Source organism: Silene latifolia, chromosome 2, assembly GCF_048544455.1.
Source record: "Silene latifolia isolate original U9 population chromosome 2, ASM4854445v1, whole genome shotgun sequence".
Classification (NCBI taxonomy): domain Eukaryota; kingdom Viridiplantae; phylum Streptophyta; class Magnoliopsida; order Caryophyllales; family Caryophyllaceae; genus Silene; species Silene latifolia.
In genome coordinates, this window is record NC_133527.1 from 117,694,927 (window position 1) to 117,722,688 (window position 27,762).

The 27,762-nt window shown below is 43.9% G+C and overlaps 1 protein-coding gene and 1 non-coding gene across 2 annotated transcripts; both read right to left on the bottom strand.

Annotated features, from left to right (window-relative positions):
- Nucleotides 1-16,055: 16,055 nt before the first annotated feature.
- Nucleotides 16,056-19,588, bottom strand: LOC141641225 (uncharacterized). The gene is made up of 4 exons (XM_074449896.1): nt 18,989-19,588; nt 18,691-18,892; nt 17,346-18,574; nt 16,056-17,177 (listed from the first exon to the last, which is right to left on the bottom strand). The coding sequence occupies exons 1-4, from the start codon at nt 19,586-19,588 to the stop codon at nt 16,056-16,058; spliced, it is 3,153 nt and encodes a 1,050-aa protein (XP_074305997.1).
- A 2,950-nt stretch (nt 19,589-22,538) lies between these two features.
- Nucleotides 22,539-22,645, bottom strand: LOC141645049 (small nucleolar RNA R71). Its single transcript, XR_012544643.1, has one exon. It is a non-coding gene; the product is annotated as a small nucleolar RNA R71 (small nucleolar RNA).
- Between the last annotated feature and the right edge of the window lie 5,117 nt (nt 22,646-27,762).

Here is a 27,762-nt window from a genome sequence, read left to right on the forward strand (position 1 = left end):
GATACACTCATTTATCTTGCTAGATACACTCATTTACCTTGCTAGATACACATCTCTTCCAAGTTAGATACACTTCTTTAAATTGTTAGATACATTCATTTATCTAAATAGATATACATATATTCGAGTTACCGCGTTGTTACTCTATGTAAGTCTAAAACCATTCTTAAGAATATATATATATATATATATATATATATATATATATATATATATATATATATATATCTTCTTCGTAAAACATGAGTAGTCTGTAAAATAAGGTAACATAAGAGTGTTAGGTTAAGTACTTCAAGATAACCATTACATAGAATAGTACCTATCAAATTGTCGAGAAGATACAACAACTATTTTTATTCCCTTTATATCTACCCAAAATAACTCGGCCCAAAATAATCCAAATCCAAAATGTGTCGGCCCAATATTAATCCCATTAAGTTTCTAGAAAAACTCGTTTAAATTACTGGATACATACTTGTAACTTATTAGATACACTCTTTTAAATTACTAGATACATATCTTTAACTAGCTAGATACACTCTTATAAGTTAATAGATACATATCTTTAACTAGGTAGATACACCTATAAGTTACTAGATACATTTACTTAACTAGCTAGATACATCCGTTTAAATTACTAGATACACTAATAGCTTGATAAATATACTCTTTTTAAATTACTAGACACTTCTTCTTAACCAAATTAGATACACTCCATTACATTGCTAGATACACATATATGGGTATCTAGATACACTCCTTTAAATTTTAATTCAGCAAGTAGTTGTGCTTGAGAAGACATTTTCAATACCTTTTTTTACATTTTTTTTTGGCTTCCTCTGTTTGCTCAACTCTTCCTAATTTGAGTTAATACTATATTAGGCTGGTTTATGGACTACTAAACTAGTAGCTGTGGAAGTTGAGTACTAAAGAATACTGGTATCATTATCATTCTAAATAAAAATACTAAATTCATAATTACAAACTTATTAATCATAATTATTGGTTGTTATCACATCACTGAATCATAATTAATATGACTATGAGTATTATCCATATTTTCAACTAATAATGGTTATGTTCATCAACATGGCCTGGACATCTTAACTCTTTGATAGATAAATCTCAGACTCGATATCTACGTTGGTTAGACTTATCATTTTTATTTATAGCTACCCGTATTAGACATTCAACACTTGGCGGATATGTGTATAAGATGCTTGTAGCAGTGTCTTCATGTTGGCCTCTGCTGCTTTTGGCTGGTTCATATGCACAAATCTGTCTTCATTATACCGCCTGATTGACAATGTGAACTTCCACTTTAGCAGAGGAAATTGAAGAGTCAAAACAAAGCATACACCATAAGGCCCACAAGACCACAACCATGAAAAATCCTTACTCCTTAAGTGAGCCTGTTTTATCAATTAGTGACATTTACACCTTATGATATGCTAATAGTTTGTCACACAAATCAAAATTCAGAACCGGAACTCGAAGTCAGAGCTCCAACTCCTGTAAAATCACCGTTAACAAACCAATTCTCCATGACAAAACCACATTGTCACTCTTTGCCTTCACTTCAACATTATCAATCACCAAATACCACCAAATTTGAACTCGAAACTCGGAACCGAAACCGAAACCCAAACCCAAACCCGCATTGAGAAGAATTTGAGCGACATGGCTCGAGTTGTGCAAGCTCGATGAAACAAAGGTATCCCAGACAAAAACCCGACATCCGAGCTCGTACAAAATTAGAGAAAGTTCGCCGGAGTGGCTCGCCGTGGAATTTGAGAGGTACACGGAGATCCAGGACGCCGCTCGGCGACTACTATTGGTGGATGGGATAGTGAGAGTACCCTCGTCTGGTGTGTTTTCTGACGATGAAAATTATATAGATTGTTAGTGATGGGGCATATTCTGCACCGCTGACCAAGTCAACATATTGAGCAAGGTCAAAGATATCCACAGCAAGTCAACGACTTAGATAGCCTAGCCGATGCAGCCCATCGGCCTGTCAGCCTGAGTCTCGGCATGGCAACCTGCCAGCCGGGGCACATACCCGCGTACTCATATCCAAGACCCCTCGGCGGTGGGTCAACAAGGCCCGCCGGCCTGCCATAGGTCCCTCGGCCGAGGGGTAGATCAGTCTTTCCACCTGCTAGCCACTTGGCCACTACGTGACAAAAGGTGAAAGCCTATAAATACTCCTCAACCTTCATTGAGGAGGGAAGCCAACAAACACACAACTAAACCTAAATACACTATTCATCTGGTAATATCTTCCTTATCTCTCTACAATATACATTCAGCCAAGTAACGACTTATCCTTTAAGTTTACTGACTTGAGCGTCGGAGTGAGTACGCTTGGCACAAAGCCAAGCCCTCAGTTCGTTCATTGTTGCAGGAGAGGCCGAGAGGAACGATTAAGACCAAAGGAGAATCCAACTCAAGACATCATTCAACAAGTCACGGGTGGTAACTATACTTGCTCTGTAAATACACCCGGAACAATTGGCGCCGTCTGTGGGGAAAGACACTAGAAGCTAGTCACATTCATTCCCAAACAAAAAAAAAAAAAACAACAAAAACCCACCCAAAAAGCTAAGATGTCAAAACAACAAGACGCAGTCGTGACCGATGAAACCGCATTCTACCACGATGATACTTTCAACAGTGCGAGTCGTGCGGCCCTCCACCGGCGGAGTAATCCAACCGGAGTTCGGGATGCCAATAATGCCGGACACGCCGCCGCCCGACCAACCAGTCACCATCATGGGACACGTGGTTGACATAGCAAAAATGAAAATGGTCCTGGACCTAATTAGCAATACGCCCGCCACACCGTCACGCCGACAAGAGCGGCGGAAAACGCCCAGAGACCAGGGGCCCAAAACGTGACTCCGAGAAATTTGAACGGAGCACTGGGAGAAGCTGACCCAGCCAAGTCGCCGGGGGAGCCCAAAGTGGGCGTGGTAGACCTAAGTCCTTCCCGCACTCATGGGAGGACAGCGTCCCCGCAACACGAACGAGGCTTACCCCAAAGGAACCGAGGAGTCCGACTCGAGAGTTGGAGAAGAAGTCCGAGTCGAAGAAGAAGTCCTTCCCGCTACGAGGAAAGGAGCCGGATTAGGAATGCGAGGAGCCGATCGCCGCGTGTCGTTCGACACGTGGTCAGACAGCCCCTCAACGCCTACGTCCTAGAAGTCCAGGTGCCAACTAAGCTCAAGTTGCCACCCCTATCATACAAAGGAGACAGTGATCCAGCCGACCACGCTGAGGCTTTCGAGTCTTACATGTCGGTATGGGAGCAGCCCGATGAGGTCTGGTGCCGAGTTTTCCCAACAACTTTGCATGGGATGGCTCAAAGTTGGTACAAGGGGCTTCCCGACGGCTCGGTATACTACTACGCCGACCTAAGGGACGCCTTTCTAGCCCAGTACTCTTGCATCAAGAGAAGGGCCGTGGAGACATCGGACCTCCTAACTATCAAACAGGAGGGGGGTGAGTCTCTACGAAGCTATGTGAAGAGGTTCGACGGAAAGGTCCAGCAGATTCGAAAAATTAATCCCGAATTGGCGGCCTTCGCGCTGATGAAAGGCCTCCCAAGGGGAGACTTGAAAAATGAGCTCATCAAGTGCGGAGTCCTGAACTTGGACGCTGCTAGGAAGATGGCCGACCAGGCCATCAAGGTAGAAGACTATCAAAAGACATGGGTAGGCCCCAGCGAGGCCGAGCCCTCCGAAAAGAAGAGCCACCGGGAGGACAACCCGGACGAAAGACGCCGTGAGAATAATAGGTCACGGCCGGACAAATCTGCCAGGAAACAGAACTCGGCGGATGCCGGGGGGAGCTCGGGAACGTATTACAAAAAACGGTACGATGACCACACCCCCCTAGTCGTATCGGCCGCCGAGGTCTTCGCGTTGAGCAAGAACGAGGGCCAGAAGTGGGAAAGACCCCCTAGGCCGAGGAGTGACGGTGACACGAGCCAGTACTGTGAGTACCACGGCCACACCGGTCACTTAACCAACGACTGCCGACATCTGAAGAATGCCATTGAAGAACTGATCCGAAAGGGGAGCCTCGGCAAATATGTTGCCGGAGGCCAAAAACCAGATGCCGGCGGGTCGCATAACAAGTCCGTCTTCGAACGGATAGGAGTAATCCATGCTATCATCGAGGGCAACGAGAATGGTGGGTCCGCTCATGGGCACAAACGGCACCTGAATGAACCGTGTCAGACCATCAACTTTGTGCCCAACACAGCCACCCCCACTTCCAATATCCCCGATATGACCATTGGGAAGAAGGACTACGAGGGAGTCGTCGCTCTTCACAGCGACCCACTTACGGTCCACCTAGACATAGCCAACCACCTGGTGAAGAGGTGCCTGATTGACACAGGCGCCTACACAAACATTATGTACAGAGAATGCCTTCTCAGCCTCGGTCTGAGAGTCGAAGATTTGAGCCCCTGCACCAACCCGCCGTACGACTTTTAAGGGTCGGCCTGGTACCCCTGGGGTCGGTCAGACTGCCGGTGAGGTTCGGCGAGGGAACTGCAGCCAGGAATGTTATGTCTGAATTTATAGTTATCGACGGCACCTCTGCCCACAACGTGCTCATAGGCCGGGTCACTTTGAGTGAAACCGACGCCGTAATTTCCATCCGGGCCTTGACATTGATATACGTCTCGGACCGGGGGGAAGCACATAAGCTCGCCTCGAAGAACGAGAAGGAACCCGGCGTATGGGAGATACACACCAACGGCCCTTCCTCGACGGATAGCTCGAAGGCCAGCATCGTTATTCTTAGCCCAAGCGGAGACGTGTTCGAGCACAACTTGAAGCTTACCTCCTTGACCTCAAACAACGAATCCAAGTACGAGGCGGTGATAACCGAGTCGGGCTAGCGAAACCGCACGGGCGGAGCATGTCGTGGTGAAAACAGATTCGCTCTTATTGACCAACCAGATCAAAGGAGAGCACAAGGCTCGGGACCATAGGACGACAAGGTATCTAGAGAGAGTGAGAGTCGTCGCTTCAAAATTAAAATCCTTCCAGATACAGCACACTCCCAGGTCCAAAATCGACCGAACCATCAGCATGGTTGAAGGAGTAGAGACAGAGGAGGTGGAGATTGACCCAGGTCGCACCGTGACCGTCAGTGTCAACCTGGAACCAAAATTCAGAGCCGAACTCCTGGACCTGCTAAGGAAAAATAAGGACGTCTTCGCCTACTCAGCGGCCGAGATGCCAGGCGTGAGCCGGGAAGTAATTATTCACAAGCTGAACGTACTCCGCACCGCTCGCCCTGTCAAGCAAAGGATGAGGAACTCCTCAGTCGAGAAAGATGAGGCCATCAAGGCCGAGGTAGATAAACTACTTACGGTGGGCTTTATTATGCCCTGCACTTACCCTGAGTGGTTAGCCAATGTTGTGATGGTAAAGAAATCATCGGGGGCATGGAGAATGTGTGTAGACTTTACCCAACTTAATAAAGCATGCCCCAAAGATTGTTACCCTTTGCCTCGAATAGATAGCTTGATCGACGCCACGGCGGATACACCATGCCGAGCCTCGCTGACGCCTTCTCGGGGTATCACCAGGTATTCATGGCTGAGGAAGACATGCCTAAATGCGCATTCATCACCGCTAACGGCACATACATGTACAAAATGATGCCGTTTGGTTTGAAAAACGCCGGCGCCACGTATACAAGACTGGTGGACAAAGTGTTCCAAAATCAGAAAGGACGAAACATTGAGGCTTACGTCGACGATGCTATTGTGAAAAGCAAGTCGACAAATGAGCACCGGCCGATTTACACGAAACATTTTGTTCACTAAGGAAATACAAGATGAAGCTCAACACAATGAAATGCAACTTCGGTGTCCGGGCAGGTAAATTCCTCGGTGTACTTGTCAGTGCCAGAGGCATCGACGCAAATCCAGACAAAATCCAAGCAATCCTAGACCTGCCGGAACCAAGGAATCGAAAAGAGGTTATGATGCTGACCGGGAGAATGGCGGCTCTCACCCGTTTCATCTCTCGGTCAGCCGACAAGAGCACCCCATTCTTCAAAGTATTGAAAGGGAATAAAGACTTCAGCTGGGGGGAGGAACAGAGCACGGCTTTCAGCAACCGAAAGCTCATCTTCGACTCTCCCAACTCTGTCCGGCCGATCTTTGGGGAGACGCTATACCTATACATAGCGATTACCTCGGCCACGGTCGCCGTGATCATCGAGGAAGAAGACAAACAAAGAACACCCAATCTACTTTGTCACCATACGCTGTTGCCCGCAGAGAGAAATTACCCACTAATTGAAAAAGCAGCCTTCGTCGTCGTCGTTGCCACGAGGAAGTTAAAACCCTACTTCGACGCACACCCCGTGACGGTCCTAACCGATCAGCCATTGGAGAAAGCTTTGGAAAAATTCGAACAATCCGGCAGGCTCATCAAATGGGCAGTGGAACTCTCTGGTTTCGGCATTCAGTACAAACCAAGGCCTTCGATAAAGGGGCAAGCACTTGCAGATTTCCTGGCCGAATGCCCATATCAAGAAAAGCCAAACCCAGGCGTATGGGAGGTTTACACCGACGGCTCCTCCACGACGAACAGCTCAGGAGCCGGCATCCTTATCATCAGCCCAAACGGGGACGAGTTTGAGTACGCCTTGAAATTCACCTTCTCGGCCTCGAACAACGAATCCGAATATGAGGCGGTGATAACCGAGTCGAGCTAGCTAGGGTGCGGGAGCGAACACATTGTGTTGAAGACAGACTCACTGTTGGTTACTAACCAAATCAGAGGGGAGTTTGAGGCTCGGGACGACGGAATGGTAAGGTACCTAGAGAGGGTAAAGGCCGACATAGCAAAATTGAAATCTTTCCAAATCCAATGCGTTCCCAGATCCGAGAACAACCGGGCCGACGCTCTCTCCAAACTTGCCACCAACCATCAAGAATGTCACCAACCGTGCTTTGGTAGATATCGAGAATGCGAAGAGCATCACTGAGACCGTCGGCATGGTGGGAAACATAGAGGCCGAGACAACGTGGATGACTCCGATAATGAAATACAAACTTACAGGTGAATTGCCAGAGGGCCGCAATCCCTCGGCCAAAATAAAAAGGATCGCCGCCAGGTACTTGGTGTTCGAAGGAGAGCTGTACAGAAGATCCGTAATAAGACCACTCTTGAAGTGTGTCGGCCCAGCCGACGCAAAACTGATACTGACGGAGATTCACGAAGGCATCTGTGGACACCACATGGGGGCAAGAACACTAGCCCACAAAGCTCTCCGCGCTGGCTACTTCTGGCCCACCATGCTTCAAGATTCCAGAACAAAGACCGAGAAGTGCACGAACTGTCAGATGCATGCCCCGGTGATACACGCACCCTCCAGAGACCTACAACCGGTGCTTAGTCCCCTTCCTTTCGCACAGTGGGGGATGGACCTGCTAGGGCCGTTCCTAACGGCCTCCGGAGGAAGGAAGTTCTTGATCGTCGCCGTTGACTACTTCACCAAATGGGTTGAAGCGTAGCAGATGCCAGCCAAGACCACAAATGCGGCGCCGTCGAAAGGTAATGGGAAAATGTTATAACCCGCTTTGATTACCCCAAGTTATGGTATTTGACCACGGCCGGGAGTTTTGGAGCGACTGATAATGAACTGGTTAGAAGAGCTTGGCATCAAGTTTGCGTACTCCTCCGTCCGCCACCCACAGAGCAACGGGCAAAGTGGAGGCGACCAACAAAACAATCCTAAACGGTTTGAAGAAGACAGTCGAAGACCTCAAGGGAAGGTGGGCCGATGAACTGCCCGGTGTCCTGTGGTCCCTTCGGACCACGGAGAAAGAAGCAACGGGGTACACCCCCTTCCACTTAGTCTACGGTTCCGAAGCAGTCCTACCAATTGAAGCGACGGTTCCAACATTCAGAACGGCTACCTTTAACCCAGTTGAAAACGAGGAAGGCCTGAGAGCTTCCTTAGACCTGGTCGAAGAAAGCCGAGATACAGCACGCCTCAACTTGGCAGTATATCAAAACCGGATGAAAAGAGCCTACAACCGAAGAGTCCACAAAAGAGACCTAAAAGTGGGAGACCTAGTCCTAAGAAAGTCGGCTGCCACCAACAAAGGAAATATTCATGGTAAGCTGACGGCCAACTGGGAGGGTCCCTACAAAGTGGTGGAAGAGATGAGGCCGGGCACATACCGGCTGACAGACATGGAAGGTGTGCCTTTGATGAGCCATTGGAACACCGATAACTTAAGGAAATACTTTGTATAGCGGCGGAGGTGTCCAACCCCTTGTGGACACCCCAACGCACGATCATGACAAGCAAATGAATCACCCAAGTTTTCCATCAGTGTTTGTCCTCTCCATAATTGCCACCAGGCGGTCACTAGAAGAATTGCTATCGAGCCATAACCCCGATTACCTCGGCCTTAGCCGAGAGCGACGGGGATACAATGACCGGTACGCTAGAAGAATTGCTATCGAGCCATAACCCCGATTACCTCGGCCTTAGCCGAGAGCGACGGGGATACAATGACCGGTACGCTAGAAGAATTGCTATCGAGCCATAACCCCGGTTACCTCGGCCTTAGCCGAGAGCGACGGGGATAAAATGACCGGTACGCTAGAAGAATTGCTATCGAGCCATAACCCCGATTACCTCGGCCTTAGCCGAGAGCGACGGGGATACAATGACCGGTACGCTAGAAGAATTGCTATCGAGCCATAACCCCGATTACCTCGGTCTTAGCCGAGAGCGACGGGGATACAATGACCGTGCACGCTAGAAGAAATGCTAAAGACGTTACCGCTTGAGATATGTATTCTAACTGCCTCGGCCATGCTGACGGTAAAAACGAAGGCACTCAATTAATAACGCAAGAAAAGCAAAGGGTCGTGATCAAAGTCCCGGCCAAGCCGAGGACCGAACAGATAAAACTTTACTGGAAATAATTGCAAGGAGAGTACAGACGACGGCCGTCCCCACAAGGATAGCCTAAACTCTACCTACCAAAGCTTTACAAAAAAGCAAGGAAACAAAAAAAAAACAAAAGGTTACAGACTTGGGATTTGAAGCGCCAAAAGATGGCAGGGAGAGAAGGCTCAATAATTGGCCCCCGAACAGCTAAAGCTATCCGAGACGCCAGTGAGTCCGGGACGACCGCCCGTCTCCCTATGCCTCGTTCTTTGTCCTCCATCAGCAGCAGCAGCAGCCTCGGTGGCTGGCTCGGAAGAGGGCTCGACATGCTCAAGTGCCTTTAGCCTGTCACCCTCCTTCACCTTTGCATCATAGGCCGCCTTATCCTCAGCAACCTGAGCCGCCTTCGCCGCCTCCGTCTTCTCCGCAGCCGCCGCCTCCGCAGCCTCGGCCATCTCGTCCAAAAGTCGCTGCAAATTTATCCCACGGGAAAGAGCCCTCGGGGACGAGCCTTCTTATTGCCTCCCCGGTCGCCTCCTCGGCCTGGTCCCGGAATTGGGCGCACATTTTAGGGAGAAGATCATCTTGAAGCATTGCAATGTCCTTCTCCTTTTGAGCAAGGGCGACTGCGCGTCCCCGAGCCCCTCCGCCTTGGTTGTGGAACAAATCCTTCCACTTTTCCCCCTTGGCAACCACGGCGTCGTAACCATCCTTGTACTGTCCCGCTCCCCCATCATTTTGGCGGTGGCGGCGTCGCCTTCCTCAACCTTGGCCCACTCGGCCGCTAGCAACCTCTCAAATTCCTCCACACGCTTCTTGGCGGCGAAGAGATCCACTTAACCTTCGCGGCTTCCCCCTTGCGGCGAGAGAGGTCAAGCTTAAGCTTCGCGATCGTGGCGCGCACTTGGGCCATGGTTTTCTCCTGCTCCGTGATATAGGAGCCGGCTTGTTGGGTCCACCTCGCCACCTCTTTATACAATTTCACACCCTCCGCCACAAGCTCGGAGGCGTAAATTTGTTGGCCGAGGAGTCAACGATGACATTTCCGCCACCCGCCTTCTCAATAGCCTTCTCAGTCGCTTCCCTATTCTTTGTTCGGTGAGAGCGGCGGCCGCCGAAGGAGGATCTACAAAAATTTACACAGAGCATCCATGTCACCTTGCATTGACACATCGAAAGCCGGTCATCCGGGATGTCCAATGAGCCGCTAAATCCGAACCACAAGTTAGATCCGTACCGTTTGAACCCTCTTCGTTCGAGGGCCGAGTCGAGTCTTCCCCTGAACGGTGGAAGCGAGACGGTGGCTCTTTCCTCTTCTCCCCGGCAACGGCGGAAGCAAGCGGTGGCTCCTTAGCGACGGTCACCGACCCCCGTAATATCAATAACCTCCACAGGCTCCCGAACCACCGGGGTCGAAGATGTAGCCGCCCGCACGCCGCCAACCTGGACGCCGCTTTCTTTGTTCTCTTTGGCACGCCCCGAGAACCCTTGCCTCGGGCCGCCGGATCCACCGACTTCATCTCCTTATCCATGAGTTCGTTGGGGATGGTCTACGATCACTTTTTTCAGCCGTAGGATGTCTTTGCTCAACGACCTTCCCGTCCTTATCAAGGCCTATCCTCTTCAAGGTACTCTCGGACGATCCTGCCAAACCGGTCCTGCAAGAAACCAAACAAGAATTACATGAAAGAAATAAAACATAGCTCTAAAAACAGGAGCATAACGTGCAAAGATGGGCCTCACACCGACCCCACTCACCCCTGGGCCGAGGGCCGGTATGAGGCCGACGTGGCTGCAAGCGCTCATCCTGAAGAATAATCGAGTCGGGGCAGCCATCCCTTCTCGGCGTCAAACAGTGCACGCCCGCTTCTCATCCTCGCAAGAAGGACCATCGAAGCATCCATCTTAGCCTTACCCCGGAGATACATTTATCGTACTCTTCCCGCTCTCACACCGAAAGTGAACAGGGCTCGGAAAGACCGAGGCAAAGGGTAGTCCTCCCAAGCACTTGGACGTACACCCATCGCCGTTGCCGCCTTTGCAAGAAGTAAGCTTGTTCACGGAGGCATAGCCTCCGTCCGCACGCCGTACCATCCCACTTTACCGGGGATCGACGGCCGAAGACTATGAAGTCGGCGGAACAAGTTGACCGAAGGAGTCTCCCCCTTAAAGAGACAGAGCCACACAAAGCCGACTACCGTCCTCATGGCCAACGGATGCAGTTGGGCCAAGGCAACGTTCATAGCTTTGATAATGGCCGCGACGTGTTCATTCAAAGGAAACCGGAGCCCATATTCCAAGTGCCTGATGTACACGCCGGTGTGACCCGGTGGAGGGCAACAGACCGCCTGACCCTTCTTAGGGATAACAATCTTGTACCCCTCACCGAAGGAGAAATGGCCTCCGAAAAATGTTTCGCCGAACAATCGGCGAACTTATGGGACCAAGCACGGTCAAGACCCGGTCGTGCGGGGCTCGCCATGATCCGGATAGACAGACCTCCTACCGGCCGAAAGAATCCCCTCATCCTCATCCGCGTCGTCATCCTCATCCTCCCGTCCCTCCAAAATTGGTGGATCGACTACGGGAGAAGGAGACCTAGGGCCCCCAAACCTTATCGGGATGGCGTCTAGTATTCCCTCCCCATCAAGACGCGACGGAGAACCCCCCGCCGCAGAAGTGCTAGTCCCGGCCTCAACAGAAGACATAATAGCAATAATTATTTAACAAAATAAGGAGTGAATAAATTTGCTTGTTTACCTTGAAGAAAAACAATCGCCGGAGTAACAATTCTGAAAAATCGAAGACAAAGAAAACCCTTGAAAATTTAGAGAGAAGAAAATTTTGGAGAATGAAATTGGTGGCCAATTTCACGGGATAACTGCCCTATTTATAGGGAAAAGCCCATGAAGAAGGACCAATCAGAAAACAGCCCATGAAGCGTCAACCAATCAGCGTGCAGACACGTGTCGGACATGCAACCACGGGATGTCAATCGTCGCAACAGTTAGACATCAATCAATGCAACAGTGACCAAGCGTCTTCAGCACGCCAATTCATATCTCTCCGCCTATTCACCTTCCTCAACAAATTCCCAAGCATCGTCCCTCCGCCGGCCACATGGTCAACCAAGCTAAGTAGCGTCGGCCGGGGGCAATCAAAAACAACCGGCACACTCGATCCTGGTCTCGGCCAGCGTCACTTTCTTTTCCACATCGGATGCCCTTTACACATCCATGTGGAGGGGGGATATGGTACGGCCTAAGAAAGACCAGGCCGAGGTAAAAGAAGCCGCCGCAGAAGAAGTCGATGCAGAAATTTTCCGCAAAATACTTACGCAGAATATACGCTCAAACGTACATCGGAGCCCATACCACGGCATAGACTACGCTGGGGGCAAATTGATGGGGCATATTCTGCACCGCTGACCAAGTCAACATATTGAGCAAGGTCAAAGATATCCACAGCAAGTCAACGATTTAGATAGCCTAGCCGATGCAGCCCATCGGCCTGTCAGCCTGAGTCTCGGCATGGCAACCTCACAAAGGGCACATACCCGCGTACTCATATCCAAGACCCCTCGGCGGTGGGTCAACAAGGCCCGCCGGCCTGCCATAGGTCCCTCGGCCGAGGGGTAGATCAGTCTTTCCACCTGCTAGCCACTTGGCCACTTGGCCATTACGTGACAAAAGGTGAAAGCCTATAAATACTCCTCAACCTTCATTGAGAAGGGAAGCCAACAAACACACAACTAAACCTAAATACACTATTCATCTGGTAATATCTTCCTTATCTCTCTACAATATACATTCAGCCAAGTAACGACTTATCCTTTAAGTTTACTGACTTGAGCGTCGGAGTGAGTACGCTTGGCACAAAGCCAAGCCCTCAGTTCGTTCATTGTTGCAGGAGAGGCCGAGAGGAACGATTAAGACCAAAGGAGAATCCAACTCAAGACATCATTCAACAAGCCACGGGTGGTAACTATACTTGCTTTGGAAATACACCCGGAACAGTTAGATACATTGTATCTAGCTTGTTTTCTGACCATGAAAATTATAATTGTATCTAGCTTGTTTTCTGACGACATGTATCTAACACCGAAGATATCACCAGACAACTCAAATGGGGTCGGCGACATCCATGAGCTTCCCCATCTATAATCAGTACCCTCGTCAGAACCATAACCAACACCACCTCCATCATCGTCGCCCAATTACAACCAACACCATCTCCTCAACCGGAATTCCCAAAATCACCAATCATGTCGACTTTCTTCTTCTCAGATGATGGTTCCATTTTGCCTAAAAAGATCTGGTTTGTCAGCTGCCACCCAACCCACAACCACCTCCATTAGACACCGCGCCCATAGAAGTCGATTTTGTCTCTGGATCTAGGAATTGATTGGAATGAATATAGGAGAAGAAGAGAAGTGCGCGGTTGCTGACAAGATCGAGTAGTGAAGTTAGGTGAATGGTGGTACACGTAGGTGGCGGCCGACAGTGCGCCTGAATCTAGGAAGTGGTCGGTCCGTTGCCGTCGTCACTGGTGTTCCCTGGCGGCAGTAGAAGCAAGTATATGAAGATACGTGATGAGGGAGGATGAGTGGATAAGAGACTAGTGGGGTTGGATTTTATTTGTTAGAATTGGTTTTTGAGTTAGTTCGTACGGTTCGCACCGTACTTTAGTTCGCACCTGACCCCGACCCTATATATATATATATATATATATATATATATATATGTAGAGAGAGAGAGAGAGAGAGAGACTTGGATATGGGACTAGTTATCGGTGTGGAGGTTATGGTCGGTTGTCAGTAACATTAGATGGTGATAATGGGAAGGTGTAGCTAAGGATCTAGTACTGGTTAGTTAAGAGGACGTAAGACTTATCGTAAGAGGAGTAGGATGCGACAAAAAGAGCTTGATGGTTCTACGTGTTGCGATATAATTAGAAGTGTTGAGTCTTGGTGTGGAATAAAGGATGGACTTTTGGTTGACATCATTAAAGTAAAGGTGGTGCTTGTAGTAGTATCTAGTTTATATGTATGATTATATAGTAAGTTTGTAGGAGAGTATGGTTGCGATAGTGGGTATTGGGTGTGACGTTTATGAGTGTGAGTAAACTTCGAGGACGAAGTTCATTTTAAGGGTGGCAGAATGTAATATTTCTTTTCGTAATCGTGCTCGCTTGGTGGATTGTATTGGTATTGGATTTGCTAGTGAGCGGTATAAAGTAAGACAGAGTCGGCAGCACTTATTTTGTTGGTATTCAATAGTATTATGAAGTTATGTAGGCTATTCTATGGTTGATGTTATGTTGTGAGCTGCGTTGTTGGGTGAGTTAGCGTCGAGGATGGAGGATGAGAGTTGAGGGGTGTTGGTTGACGGGGTGGTATGTGTGCACGCTATGTAGGTATGGGTGTGCACTTCGAGGACACAGTTCATTTTTAAGGAAGGAAGACTGTAATACCAGAGATTTCTTTGTATAGGGTACTCGGTCGAGTGGGTGGTACTCGAACGAGTGTGACCTCGGGTGTTCTTAGTCAGGCTTATGAGTTAGGTGCACTTGACCGAGTTAGGTGGTACTCGGTCGAGTAGGACATACTCGGTTGAGTATGTTTGGTACTCAACCGAGTGCCCGGTCTGGTATGTTTTATCGCGCAGTTTTTATTAAAATGATTAGAGGAATATATAATATGTGTTAAGCAGTTTCAAAATCATTTTCACAAAACTCATCGACGCCCTAAATCTCCTCTAATCATCTTCATCATCTCCAAGCAAGGGCTAATCGATCGTGAGTCCTTGTATCTAGTTTTTTATGTCGATTCCGTTGGTAAGTCTCTGAGTTTTCTTAATCAGTATATGGTTGTCATTAGGGGTTTATGCAAACCCTAGGTTGGGTTAATTTGGGGGTAGAGATTGATGGTGATAGTTTGTGATTAGTATTATTTGTTTACCATTGTTGTAGGTGACGATGTGGTACTCGTTGTGCATTTGTAAGATTGGCTACAGTATAACAGATTGCAGAAAGGTAAGGTTTCCCTACTCAGTTGCATGTGTAATTGATTATGGGTGGTGTGGTTGCATTATAATAATAATAATAATAATTATTATTATTATTATTATTATTATTATTATTATTATTATTATTATTATGATTATTATTATTGTTATTATTATTATTATTATTATTATTATTATTATTATTATTATTATTATTATATTATTATTATTATTATATTATTATTATTATTATTATTATTTTATTTTTTTTGATAAAATGTGAGGGTATATATTAGAAAAATAGCAAAAAGTCCAACAATTTACACACAATCAACTTTGGTCTGTCAAAACAGCCTAAGCAACAGCCTTAGAAACCTATTTTCCTAAGCCAAAACTTATCCTTCTCAATACATAGATTTCTTATCTTGTCTTTCAGTCTCATGCTCACGCTTGCAATGATATCCTTAGCAATCTGTTCAGGGTGTCTCACCTGCATCTCCAACCTACATTTATTCCTTTCCATCCATATCATGTAGTAGCAGTTGCATATAAGCAGTCCAAAGAACTGTTTCTGTAGTGGTGTGCCTGATGCTCTCCCATGGATAGGGTCAGTCCTTGGGATTCTACTGCTGCAATTACCCTGCTGCTATACTCACAAGAGAAAAATAAATGGTTATGTGTTTCAACTCCATTGCCACAAAGCACACAGCCATCATCATCAGTATAGCCTATTCACTTCAGTTTTGCACGCACATTCAGAGCCTTATGCATACATAACCAGGTGATTACTGAGTGTTTGGGGATAGCCAAAGCACTCCATACAGTTTTATGCCATTGACATATAGCTTCTCTATGCCTGCTCCATTCATAGCCACTCTTGATGCTATATCCCTTATCATCTAGAATCCAATTCCCATTCTGAAATCCAGCAGCAAATTTGGATTTCATTTTGCAAATTTTTTTCCAGTACCAGGCAGCATCTAAACCAGGCTCATAAGTCTCCCACTCATGATTTTTAATGTAGTTTTCTCTTACCCATTTGACCTAAATTCGACCAGGTTGTGTATATACCAAGTCCACCAGCTTAGTCACAGCAACATCATTCTACTTCTGAATTTGTTTCACTCCCAGTCCACCCTCCTCCTTTGGCAAACATATTTTGGACCATCCCACAAGAGGAGTTCTCAGGTAGTCTGCAGTTCCATCCCACAAGTAATTTCTACACAAAATATTGATGCTCTTTATTACTGCCTTTGGGAGTATAAAAATTGCTGCCCAGTATGTATGGAGAGTGCTAAAACCTGAATTGATTAGAGTAATCCTTCCTGCATAGGATAGCTTCCTCGTCCCCATACCCCTGATTCTTTGAATCACTTTCTCAACCAACACATTGCAATCTGCCTTGTTTAATCTTCCTGCTTTCATAGGTATTCCCAAGTATCTAAATGGCATGATACCTTCCTGAAACCCTGAGACAGCCAGGATGTCTTCTTTAAGCTGTGCTGTGACACCATTGAAGAAGACTTCAAATTTTGATGCATTCATCTGAAGGCCTGAAGCTTTGAAGAACGTAGAGAATGCTCTGAGTAGGAGCATGATAGACCTAACATTACCTTTGTAGAATAATAAAAGGTCATCTGCAAATAACATATGATTGAGCTTGAGAGGGCCACACAGAGGATGATAATTGAAGGGCCATTTTTGCACTACATAATCTATAATCCTCGTAAGATACTCCATGCATATAATAAAAAGGAGAGGGGAGATGGGGTCCCCTTTCCTTAATCCCCTTCTGCCTTTGAAATACCCAAAGTGATTACCATTAAGGTTCAGGGTGAAGCTAGGAGTAGTGACACAGCTCATGATCAGATTCCTGAATTTATCAGGGATCTTTAGAGCTTGAAGCATTTGGTCCACAAATTTCCATTCCACACTGTCATATGCTTTTTGTAGATCAATCTTAAAGAGGCAGCGAGGAGACACACTTTTCCTATTATAAAGCTTAATAATATCCTGGCAAATCATGACATTCTCTAGGATATATCTCCCTTGAACAAAGGCTCCTTGGTTTTGGCTTATAATATCAGGCAGGATCTCAGCAAACCTATTGCAAAGTAACTTTGATATGGTTTTATAAATTACATTGCAACATGCTATAGGTCTAAACTGTTGCACCTTGCCAGGATTATTAACTTTGGGAATCAGAGTGACAGTGGTGGCATTTAGCTGATTTAGCAACTTCCCCGCGTTAAAGAAATTTAAAATAGCTTGAGTGACCTCTTCCCCTACAATATCCCAAGCATCTTTGAAAAACTTGCTTGTATATCCATCAGGACCAGGAGACTTATCATTGGGTATGCTAAAAATGGCTTATTTTATCTCCTCTCTAGTAACAGTCCCGTTCAGAATAGTAGAATGCTCCTCAGTGCAACACCTCCCTTTTTCGACAATAGAGATATTAACATTCTCATTTGGCTTGCTGCTACCCAGGAGATTTTTAGAATAGTCCAAGAATGCTCCTTGAATACTAGATCCTTTTGTGCATACACTGCCATTCTGATCTTCAATTTTCAGGACCTGATTCTTCAGCATTCTCTTTTTAATAATGCCATGAAAGAATCCTGTACTGCTATCACCACTCTCCATCCATTTTATTTTTGCCTTCTGCGCCAGGTAGCTGCTTCTAGCATTATCAAGGTCCCTATAGGCCTGAGCTATCTCTATTTCCTTCATAATCAGGTTTGGGTCAGTAGGGGTCTGCTGTAGCTGTTGTTGAATTTTCTCCAATTTTCCCTTTGTAATATTAGTATTGTTCTCTACATCAGCATAACATTCCCTATTGAGCTTCCTTAGCATAATCTTTAGAGCCTTTAGGTTTTTTACCACTCTAAACATTCTTGTCCTAGCTACATTCACACTCCAACCCTGCTGAACTATAGCTTTAAACTGCACAGCTTGTCCCCACATATTATAATATCTGAAAGGGGGTTTGCCTTCACACTCCCTCAAAGAGGAGCTTACTGTGGATGGGTTGTGATCAAATAAACCCTCTGGATGAAAATGAGCTTGTAGGTGAGGGAAACAATCCTGCCACTCTTGGTTTACAAGAAACCTATCAAGCCTACTGAAGACCCTACTATCTGGACCCTGCTTATTATTCCAAGTAAATTTGGAACCAGTAGCAGGGATATCTATCATCCCACATTGATCAAGACAATCTCTAAACGGTTCCATTTCAGCAATAAAGCTATGTCCTCCCAGTCTTTCCTCAGGAGTGAGAACACAGTTGAAGTCCCCTGCCATTGCCCAGGGCCCATCACATTGCATAGCAAAAGCTCTCATTTTTCTCCATAATTCTTCTCTACTCACAATATCATTATGAGCATAAATCATAGTTAAATAGAACATCTTGCTATTAATTATAGAATAGACGGTCATATGAATAAACTGGCTATAATAATCCAAAGGCTGCACATCATAAGTATTAGGGTTCCACACAACCCAAACCCTACCTCCCTTATGAAACCTAGTGTTGGTAGTTAAACACCAGCCTTCACAGAGTTTATTACCTATACCCACTATATTCTCAGGCTTCACCTTTGTTTCAAGAAGTCCAAATAAGCCTACATTATTTTTATTCATAAACCATTTAACACTACTCTATTTATCTACATTGTTTAAACCCCGTACATTCCAAAATCCTATCGTATTCATTGATCAGGAGTATGGATTAGGGTACCTGTTTGTCCAATACCTTCCTTAAGCGCCTGAGTAAGAGTAGCAAGGAAAGTAGGAGACTCATCTCTTCTTATAATTCGAACACCAGACGCACTGCCTTGAGAGTTGAACTTCACTATTTGGCTTGCAAGCGTAATATCCAGAGGAATCACAGCAATTTTCACAGCATTGGGTACAGAAGGTGTACTTCTCCTTGGACTGAGCTGCACAACTTGCTGCACAGGTCTGTTTACAGGTTTCCATATTTTTTGTTGCTTCTAAAAACCCTTCTTACCTCCTTGTACCACTTTCTTACAAACCTTTGCTTCATGTCCATATCCTTTGCATTTGAGGCAGAGAATGGGTTTCCATTCATAGTCCACATCAACAACCACCCTCTTCCTTGTTTCATCTAAGAATGGAACCTTCTCAGGCAGCTTTTGCCCTTTTTTTAATTCCACCATCACTCTTGCATATCCCAACCTAGTCTTCTCCACTGTTGCAGAATCACTCTTAACATACTTCCCTACTAAACCTGCTATCTTAGGGAGGCACACTACCCAAAATTTGAGTGGTAATCTGATCAGTTTGATCCACGCAGGGACCTCCTTAATATCTTCTTTCTGAATATCAATATTCTCCTCCCATGGCTTCACAATGAGTGGTTTGTTATCATACATAAAGTATCCTGCCTTTAGGATTGCCTCCTTGTCCTCATTATTTTGAAAACGTACCAGGAAAACTCCATTGGGAAGAAAGGAGATTTTGTCTATTGCATATTTTCCCCATAATCTCTTAACATAGCCTTCCAGGACCTCCCATGGAGGGTTTGCGCCAAGCACAAAACAATATATTCCCTGCCGCCAGTATGAGATCTCGTCCTTAACATCATCCTCTGTGAATTGGATGATATCCTCCATATCAGTTTCCTGTTCTTCCTCATGTTATATCACATCAGATGGTTTCTCCGGAATGATATTCCATTGTTCATCATCTAAAATCTCCTTGTCTGACTCCAACTGTAACCCTGGTATTCCCACAATCTCCTGAACACGCTTTGTCTTTTTCGAATCCGAGTCAGTTGGTCCAATTTTTTGTGAAACAATTTTCCTTAACGTATGCTTGCTTATCTGTTTGGATGCAGAGTGCTTTGCTTTTGACTTCTTCACTGAATTTCTAGCCATATTCAATGCAAAAAAGTCAATCGCAGATGACGGCAGCTTCTCTCTCTCTCTAGGTCATAATAAAGGAAGAGAATTGAAGAAAGATTATTATTATTATTATTATTATTATTATTATTATTATTATTATTATTATTATTATTATTATTATTATTATTATTATTATTATTATTATTATTATTATTATTATTATTATTATTATTATTATTATTATTATTGTTGTTGTTATTGTTATTGTTATAATAATTATTGTTATTGATGTGACTCATATTTGAGCACATTTAGTCCCCGAATTAACCTCGTTCCCATGCTTTGTAGCACATATTTGGGTCATTTATTATCTTTGGTTTCCTATTTTGCATATTATTTGAGGTTTTGTGTCCTTGGTAGGAGAGGATCGCTAACCTTGCATTTGTGAGGCGGAATGGAGCTAAATGGATCGCATCCAATGACCAAGGATCAAAGAGAAGACCAACACTAGAGGCCTAAGTAGATAAATAAAGTAAAATGGGTAATGGTGAAAAGATCCTTGCATCCCCAACACGATCCTTGCGGATTGCTAAGGAGCCAAACAAGAGGACAACTCTGTCCAGCGATCCGAGCGGCCCGAGCTCAGGACGAGCGGATCAGAGCCACGATCCAAGCGTCTCTGAGCATCATCCGAGCGTGCTAGAAAAACAATCCGGGGGTCGCGACTTCTAGCACGAGCGGATCCCCTTACAGAACAGACCGTGCATCAGGCCAGGACGAGCGGATCCTGGTGGGACTAGCAAAGATGATCCGCGCATGTCCCTCGGGAGTTGCATTTCCTCAAGTTTTCTTAGGGTATTAATAGTCATTTAAAGCCTTTAGTAACCCTAATCCTTGTACTTAATTTTAGTATAAATACCCCATTGTACTACCTAGATTATCATCAAGTTATAATCAACTATTAGTAATAGCTTAATCAATTTTTAATCCTCTCTTAATTTAGTGGTAATACATTTCTCAATATTAATCACGTCTTAATCTTTCCTTAATTTCTCTATTGTTCTTCCTTTTATTTGGGTAATTAGAAGATTATTTGAGTATATTTGGAGGATTGACAACCTTCCATCAATCATCAAGTACTTCTATTATTCTTTGCTTTATTTGGATCATCTCCATATGTATAATTCCTTTTTACCCTTGTTTAATTATTAATCATTTTTCTTTATTCATCATGTTTTGCTTTGTTAGTATGATTGACAACCTTATTAGCATGCTAAACTTGACCATGGGTGAGTAGTTCTTTAGCTAGGGTTAATGGAGAATTAGGGGAAACAGACATGGGGATTGATCTATGCTTAATCTAATATGCTTTCATAATTAATTTGCTTGCTTGTTATGATTTCAACCTATGCACATGTTATGTTTGATGAAATGCGAGTCTATGAATCCTTGCATTTTTTTACCATCTCTTACCTTTTCAATGAGGCTTGTAAGATATAAACCAACTCGAGCCTCATTAGACCATGCATAGAGTTGAATAGGAAGAATTAAGTCGGCTTGTAGGTGTTGTACTGTCTAGACGACTCAGCTCCGGGACCCAAATCTTCCTAGGGATTGTAAGACATACACTAACTCGATCCCATCACAACAATAAGTGCTTCCATCTAATTGAGAACATGTTTGTATAATCTACTCCCATGAATCCCCCATGAACCCATGACACCCGAGTGGCTTTAATCAATTGTTTACAAACCCCTTTTTTTGCTTTACTTTGTTTTCATTAATTTACATTCATCTTGTTGATTAGTTTAGACTTCATCTCATCTCAAACCCAATTTGTAACACCCTTAGACATAGCTACTTGCAATTGAAAATCCTACATCAATACTCGTCCCTTGGGATCCGACCATTACTTACCTCTTTAATAAGAGTAGTTTGTAAAGTTATAAATATTGTTTTGGTTGGTAGCTTTTGACGACGAGTTTTAACCGGACCAAAAATGGCGCCGTTGCCGGGGACGGTGTTCAATTGATTTGATTTTCGTTAATTGTTTTTAGTTATGTCTTTCTTCACCTTGGGGAAGTTAATCTCCTCAAGGTTGCTCTAATTATTTTCGAGTTGTTTGATATTTTGCATGACTAGGAGATCACAAGGTAATTTTTTACCTATTGATTTCGTGATTGAAAGGACTTTAACCAACAATAGAAGAGTTGCTAGAGGTAATTCAAGAGTTGTATGTATTGGAGAGATTGTGGACATTCAACCAAATAACATTGAGTTTACCAACCCTTTTGCAAGAGAAGGAGAGGATAACCCAATTCAAAACCTACCCAAAAATCAACCCACAATGCCTAAATTTTCATCACATTCCGTACCAATCGAGGAGAACCTACCAAACGGTACTCCTACACCAGCACATTTAACCGGTAATTTCATTGCCAAATCCACATTCATACAATTAGTTGAGAGAAGTCAATTTGGAGGGATGCCTAGTGAAGACCTTCATTCACATATGGAGACTTTTTGTGACTATTGTGATACAATTTCTCAAACCGGAGTTACTCAAGACCAAATCCGATGGGTATTATTTCCTTTTTATTTGATTTGTACCGCAAAGCAATGGTTGAAGAGCCTAGACAAGGCTACCCTTCGTATTGATTCATGGAAGAAGTTAGCACTTGCCTTCTACAAGAAATTCTACACTCCGGAGAAGACTAATATGTTGAGAGCCCAAATCACCGAGTTCAAGCAAAGGGATGAGGAATCGTTATATGAAGCATGGGAGAGATTTAAGGACACTTGTCGTTCTTGTCCACACCATGGACTTACACTACTACAGATATAGGGTATAACAACGGTTAAAGACCGTTTTATATATAAAAAAGCGGACGTTGTTAAAGCGTCCGCTTATAAAGGTTTTAACAACGGTTGATTTTTTAAGAAACTCGTTGTGAAAACTATTAACAACGGTTAAAAACCGTTGTCGTTACGAGACATTCGTTGTGGAAAGTATGACTAATTTTTGGTGGGAAAGTTATAACAACGGTTACAATAGAAAAAACCGTTGTTATAACTAAAGACAACGGGTTTTTTTTAAATAACCGTTATTGTTTTAAAATAAAAATAAAAATACAAAGCGTTACTGCCAAAATCCCTCCTGCATCAATTAATTATATATTACTAGATGCATGCATTATTACTGCCAAAATCCCTGCATGAAAGGACACAATATATGGAATGCGAAGGGTTATAAGATTTGAAGCAGGGATATGACACAACTTCCTAAACAAAATTCGTTTTAATTTAAGCATCAAACCCTAAACATATTAATTAAAAAACAACTCAAACGACACATTACTAATTATAAATTCATTCCACTATCTCAATAACCAATCCATTATATCACTATCTCCACCCTAAACTCCAAACCCTAAATCATTAACACCTAATAAACTCCAAACTTCCTTCAATAATGAATGATACCATTCGTTTAACATACATTATGACCGAGTACAACAAAAGTTTCATACGCCGCTTGCAGGAAATCGAGAGGAAGTACAAGCTCTTCCTTGAGGATGCTCAGATCGCACTCAAGGACCCCAAAAAAATGGCTTGTTAGAGCCGCAGATAATGCAGCTATATGAAGATATTGCATCTGCAGAACGAAACCTCCAAATAGCAAAGGAGGAGATGATGAATATCATAGAAGAGAATGCATCCCTATATGAACATCTAAGAATTGTATTTTTAGCAATGCATTAAGTTTATGTATATATATCAATTAATTAAGTTTATGTATGTTAAATGTGGATTTGTTTTACTATCCTCTCCATCATCTTCTTTATTTTATTTTATTTAATTTGTTTTACTAATAAACGCAGAAAAACTAAGCGAATAATAATTAGAGAAAGAACAATGACGGAGAAAAACACATGCAAATAAAATAATTAGAGAAAGAACAATAATGACGGAGATGACAAAATCTAAAACCATAAAGCGATAGATATATAACTGATAATTAGAGAAAGAAAGAGACGATAACAACAACAGTGACGGAGATGATAAAGCGACGATGAGAAAGAGTGTGGTTGTGTGTTTGTGGCTGTGGCTGTAGCTGATCTGTGTTTGTGTGGTATATATTGTGGTATTTGCTTGAAAGTATTGACAACGGTTATTACACATAAACCCGTTGTCATTAGATAATATATTAACAATGGTTCCTTTGACAACCGTTGTTAAAAAGTATTAACAACGGGTTATAATATAATCGTTGTAATTACTTTTCACTAATTTTGAGCCAAATTATTAACAATGGCTATAATGTATTACAAAGTAAACTGTTGTTATTAGTTTTTATATTAACAACGGTTGTGCAAGTTTGGCCCGTTGTTAAAACCAAGAACAACGGTTAACAACACATAACCGTTAAAATTAAGTTTAGTAAAGTTTCGCGCCATCCATTCTACAACGTCTTATGGTGATTTTCGTGAATAAGCGTTGTTAAAGAGCCGTTGTGGTTCCCTGGATTTGTAGTAGTGTTAGTGAGTGGTTCCTTGTGCAACAATTTTGGAACGGCCTATATGAAGACTCCCGCAATATTCTCAATATGGGATACAATGGGATGTTTACCGAAGTTGATGACAATCAAACATGGGCCAAAATCAAAGAGATGGCGGTTCATAATTCCCAATATAGTAGGCCTCGAAAGGCCACAAGAGGAGGATAGCATGAGGTAGATTCCATCACTCAATTGGGTGCTGAACCAAGTGCTCATATTGACACCATCAATTTGAAGTTTGAGAAGGCCATGGCTAAGCTTGATGAAGCTTCCAAATCACCCAAACAACATGTTAATGCTATGGGGCATCATCCTCAATTCCAAGTGGAGTATATAAAAGTTGTGGAACCGTGGGACATGATCAAAATGAATGTAGGGGAACAAATGAACAAGTTAATGCTTTCCAAGCATACAAGAGTGGCACCCCTTATTCCAACTACTATAATGAAATACCAAATTCCATCCAAATATTTCATACAAGAGCCAAAATGTCCAAAATCCCCATCAAACATACACCCCACCTCCAATGAGAAACCAAGCTCAAAGACCCTTTTTCAACCAAAGCTAAGGTTACCAAAATTAACCTTCTTACAACCAACCAAATGACCAAAGCTTTGATGTCCAAAAAGCAGTCCTCCAAATGCAAAAGAACCAACAAGAATTCGTCACCCAAATGCAAAAAGATAGCCAAGCTAAAGAGATCACCATCAACAACATTCTTGCCCACACAAAAATGTAAGAGACCCAAGTGACTCAATTAGCATCTTCTAGCTCTGAAAGACAAAAGGGGCAATTACCACCTCAAGGTAATCCTCCTAGACATGAGATGGTGAGTGCCATCCATTTGAGGAGTGGTATAAGATATGAAGGGCCGAAGAGGCCAATTGATAAAGATGTTGTGGATGCTAGTGACAAGCAAAGAGTTATGGAGAATTCTAAGGAGGTAGATCCTACTTCCAATGAAGTTTCAAAGAAGAAGAATGAAGAAAAGGCTAAGGAAAAAGAGCCTATTGTGATTAGACTTCCATTTCCAAGTCGGCAAGCTAAGCCTAATCTTGATGATCAACTTGGAAAGTTCATGGAAATTGTGAAGAACTTAGAAGTCTCAATCCCATTCACGGAATTGATCAATCATGTTCCGGCCTATGCAAAGTATATGAAGCACATTCTTACCAAGAAGAAATCCATCTGAAAATTGGAGACTATTGCCTTTACAAAAGTGAGTAGTGCTATTCTCCAAGGAAGTTCCCCTCCAAAGCTCAAAGATCCGGGAAGTTTTTCTATTCCATGTACCATTGGCGACACTACAATCAATAAAGCATTATGTGACCTTGAAGCAAGTGTAAGTGTCATGTCATACTCGGTATGTAAGAGGCTAGAAATGGGAGATCTCAAATGCACCAACATCACTCTTCAAATGGCGGATCTATCAACAAAGGTACCTTTAGGAGTATGGGAGGATGTGCCCGTGAGAATTGGCAAATTCTTCATCCCGGTAGACTTTGTCATTGTAGACATGGAGGAGGATTCCAACATTCCTATCATTTTAGGAAGACCTTTCTTTCATACCGCTGGAGCGGTAATCGATGTGAAACATGGAGAGCTCACACTTGAAGTGGGAGATGAGACAATCACTTTCAATCTTGAAAAAACAATGCGAGCTCCCCGACTACATGAGGCATGTTTCATGATCGATAATTATACCCGAGAAAGTGATAGGAAGAAGTTGAAATCTCTATCCAAGGATCAAGCCATGAGTAAAGAATCACCACCCACATGGAAGAAGAAAGTGGATGACCTTCATGTAGCTCTATCCGGAGAGCAAGGAATTTTCAACAACAATGATAGCTTGAATAGCTCATTCATCATGACAAGTAATGAAGAAGGCCTCATTGGCCAAGACAACATAGAAGAAGAGTTGCCCTCGTCAACTCATGATACCATTGGGAAACAAGCTAATGAAGTTTGCGGTCTATGGGACAATGAATTTGAAGGATTAGTCAATCCTTATATTGGAAATGCTATGACCATAGATCAAGACCTTGTGGATCCTTGTCATCACTTTGACTTGGACGACTACAACAATGAAGAGAATAATGTGCAAAGATCTACCCAAGACCTCTATCATGCAAATGAGCAAGCTTTCGACTACTTCTACAAGGTGTTGAGCAACATCAACAACACCTTGGCTTTGCCCCCTTGACATCTCATCAAAGAATGAGAGTTTGGTAGAGTCCTCCCTAAACCACCATTTCTAACTATTCTAACCCCTTTACTCTTATATTATTTCCTCTATTGCATTTTTGTCATTTTTAGATTTATATTTTTGTACTTTGATCAAGATTTTTGACATGAGAGCAAGTGAGGGACGTATTTTAACATGTTTTAATATGTAGTGTTTGATCAAGTATGGGGATAGCAAGTGCCTAGGCTAACCGAGCCTTCGTAGTATACCTACAAACAATGAACAAAGGAAAAGAAGAAAGAATGATATGGGAAAAGGAAACCCCACGGGCAAACCTGAGCCCGTGGGAGCTGATGATGATCCAGGCGTCCCAGAAGAGGATCCGAGCGTCCTGGCTTTAGGACGCGAGTCCTGGCAAGGCTTCAATTGAAGAAAGCGTCCTGTATCAGAATCTGAACAAATCATCCTCAGGACAGTCGTCCCAGACTATGAGCCGCTCGTCTTGAGACTAATCCGTGCGTCCTGGCATGCTTCAAATTCATGAGTTCACGCTGTTTGAAAATCCGCACGTCCCCAGGAGGATCGGAGCGTCCCCAGGGAGAATCCGCTCGAGCTGCGCAGGATCCGCGCGTCCTGGCACGGGTTGGCAAATTTAGGATGTACTGTCTGAGAATCCGATCGTCCTGTGTTGAATCCGCGCGTCCCGAGCTGCTATTTAACAAAACATGGTACTCATCCCTTCCTTCCAAATCATTTCTATCTTTTACAAACACAAACACTCACCTTTTCTCCCTCAAAACCCTTAATCCCCTCATTCAAAAACACCAATTTCTCAACCAAAATCACCACCATCAAAACAAAACTTGCTCAAATCAAGATTAAACCACTCCTTTATCAACAAAAGACCATCTAAACATCAAATTATTCACAAATTGAATTAATTTTCTAGGGTTTGGGTACAAATTCGAAAATCCCAAAATTCATTGAGGAATTGATTGAAGTTTGAGGAAACAAGAAGCATTCAAGCACAATATTGGTTTATTGATACAAATTTGAGAAGGAGAACACAATGGCAAGAACAAAAGGCGGAAACAAGGCACCCAAGACTACAAATTTATCAAAGAGACAACAAGCTCTTCTTGCATCTAAGGCTTTGGTAGTGGTACAACCAAGGGTGGAAATCCAAGAAATTGCAACTCC

Coding starts and splice junctions, on each gene's coding strand:
- LOC141641225 (XM_074449896.1), bottom strand. CDS start 19,588: ATGGAGGATATCATCCAATTCACAGAGGATGATGTTAAGGACGAGATC. Junction 18,575..18,690: donor GGAAGGTATTGGACAAACAG/GTACCCTAATCC, acceptor AAAATAATGTAG/GCTTATTTGGACTTCTTGAA. Junction 17,178..17,345: donor CTACTATTCTGAACGGGACT/GTTACTAGAGAG, acceptor TTGCTAAATCAG/CTAAATGCCACCACTGTCAC.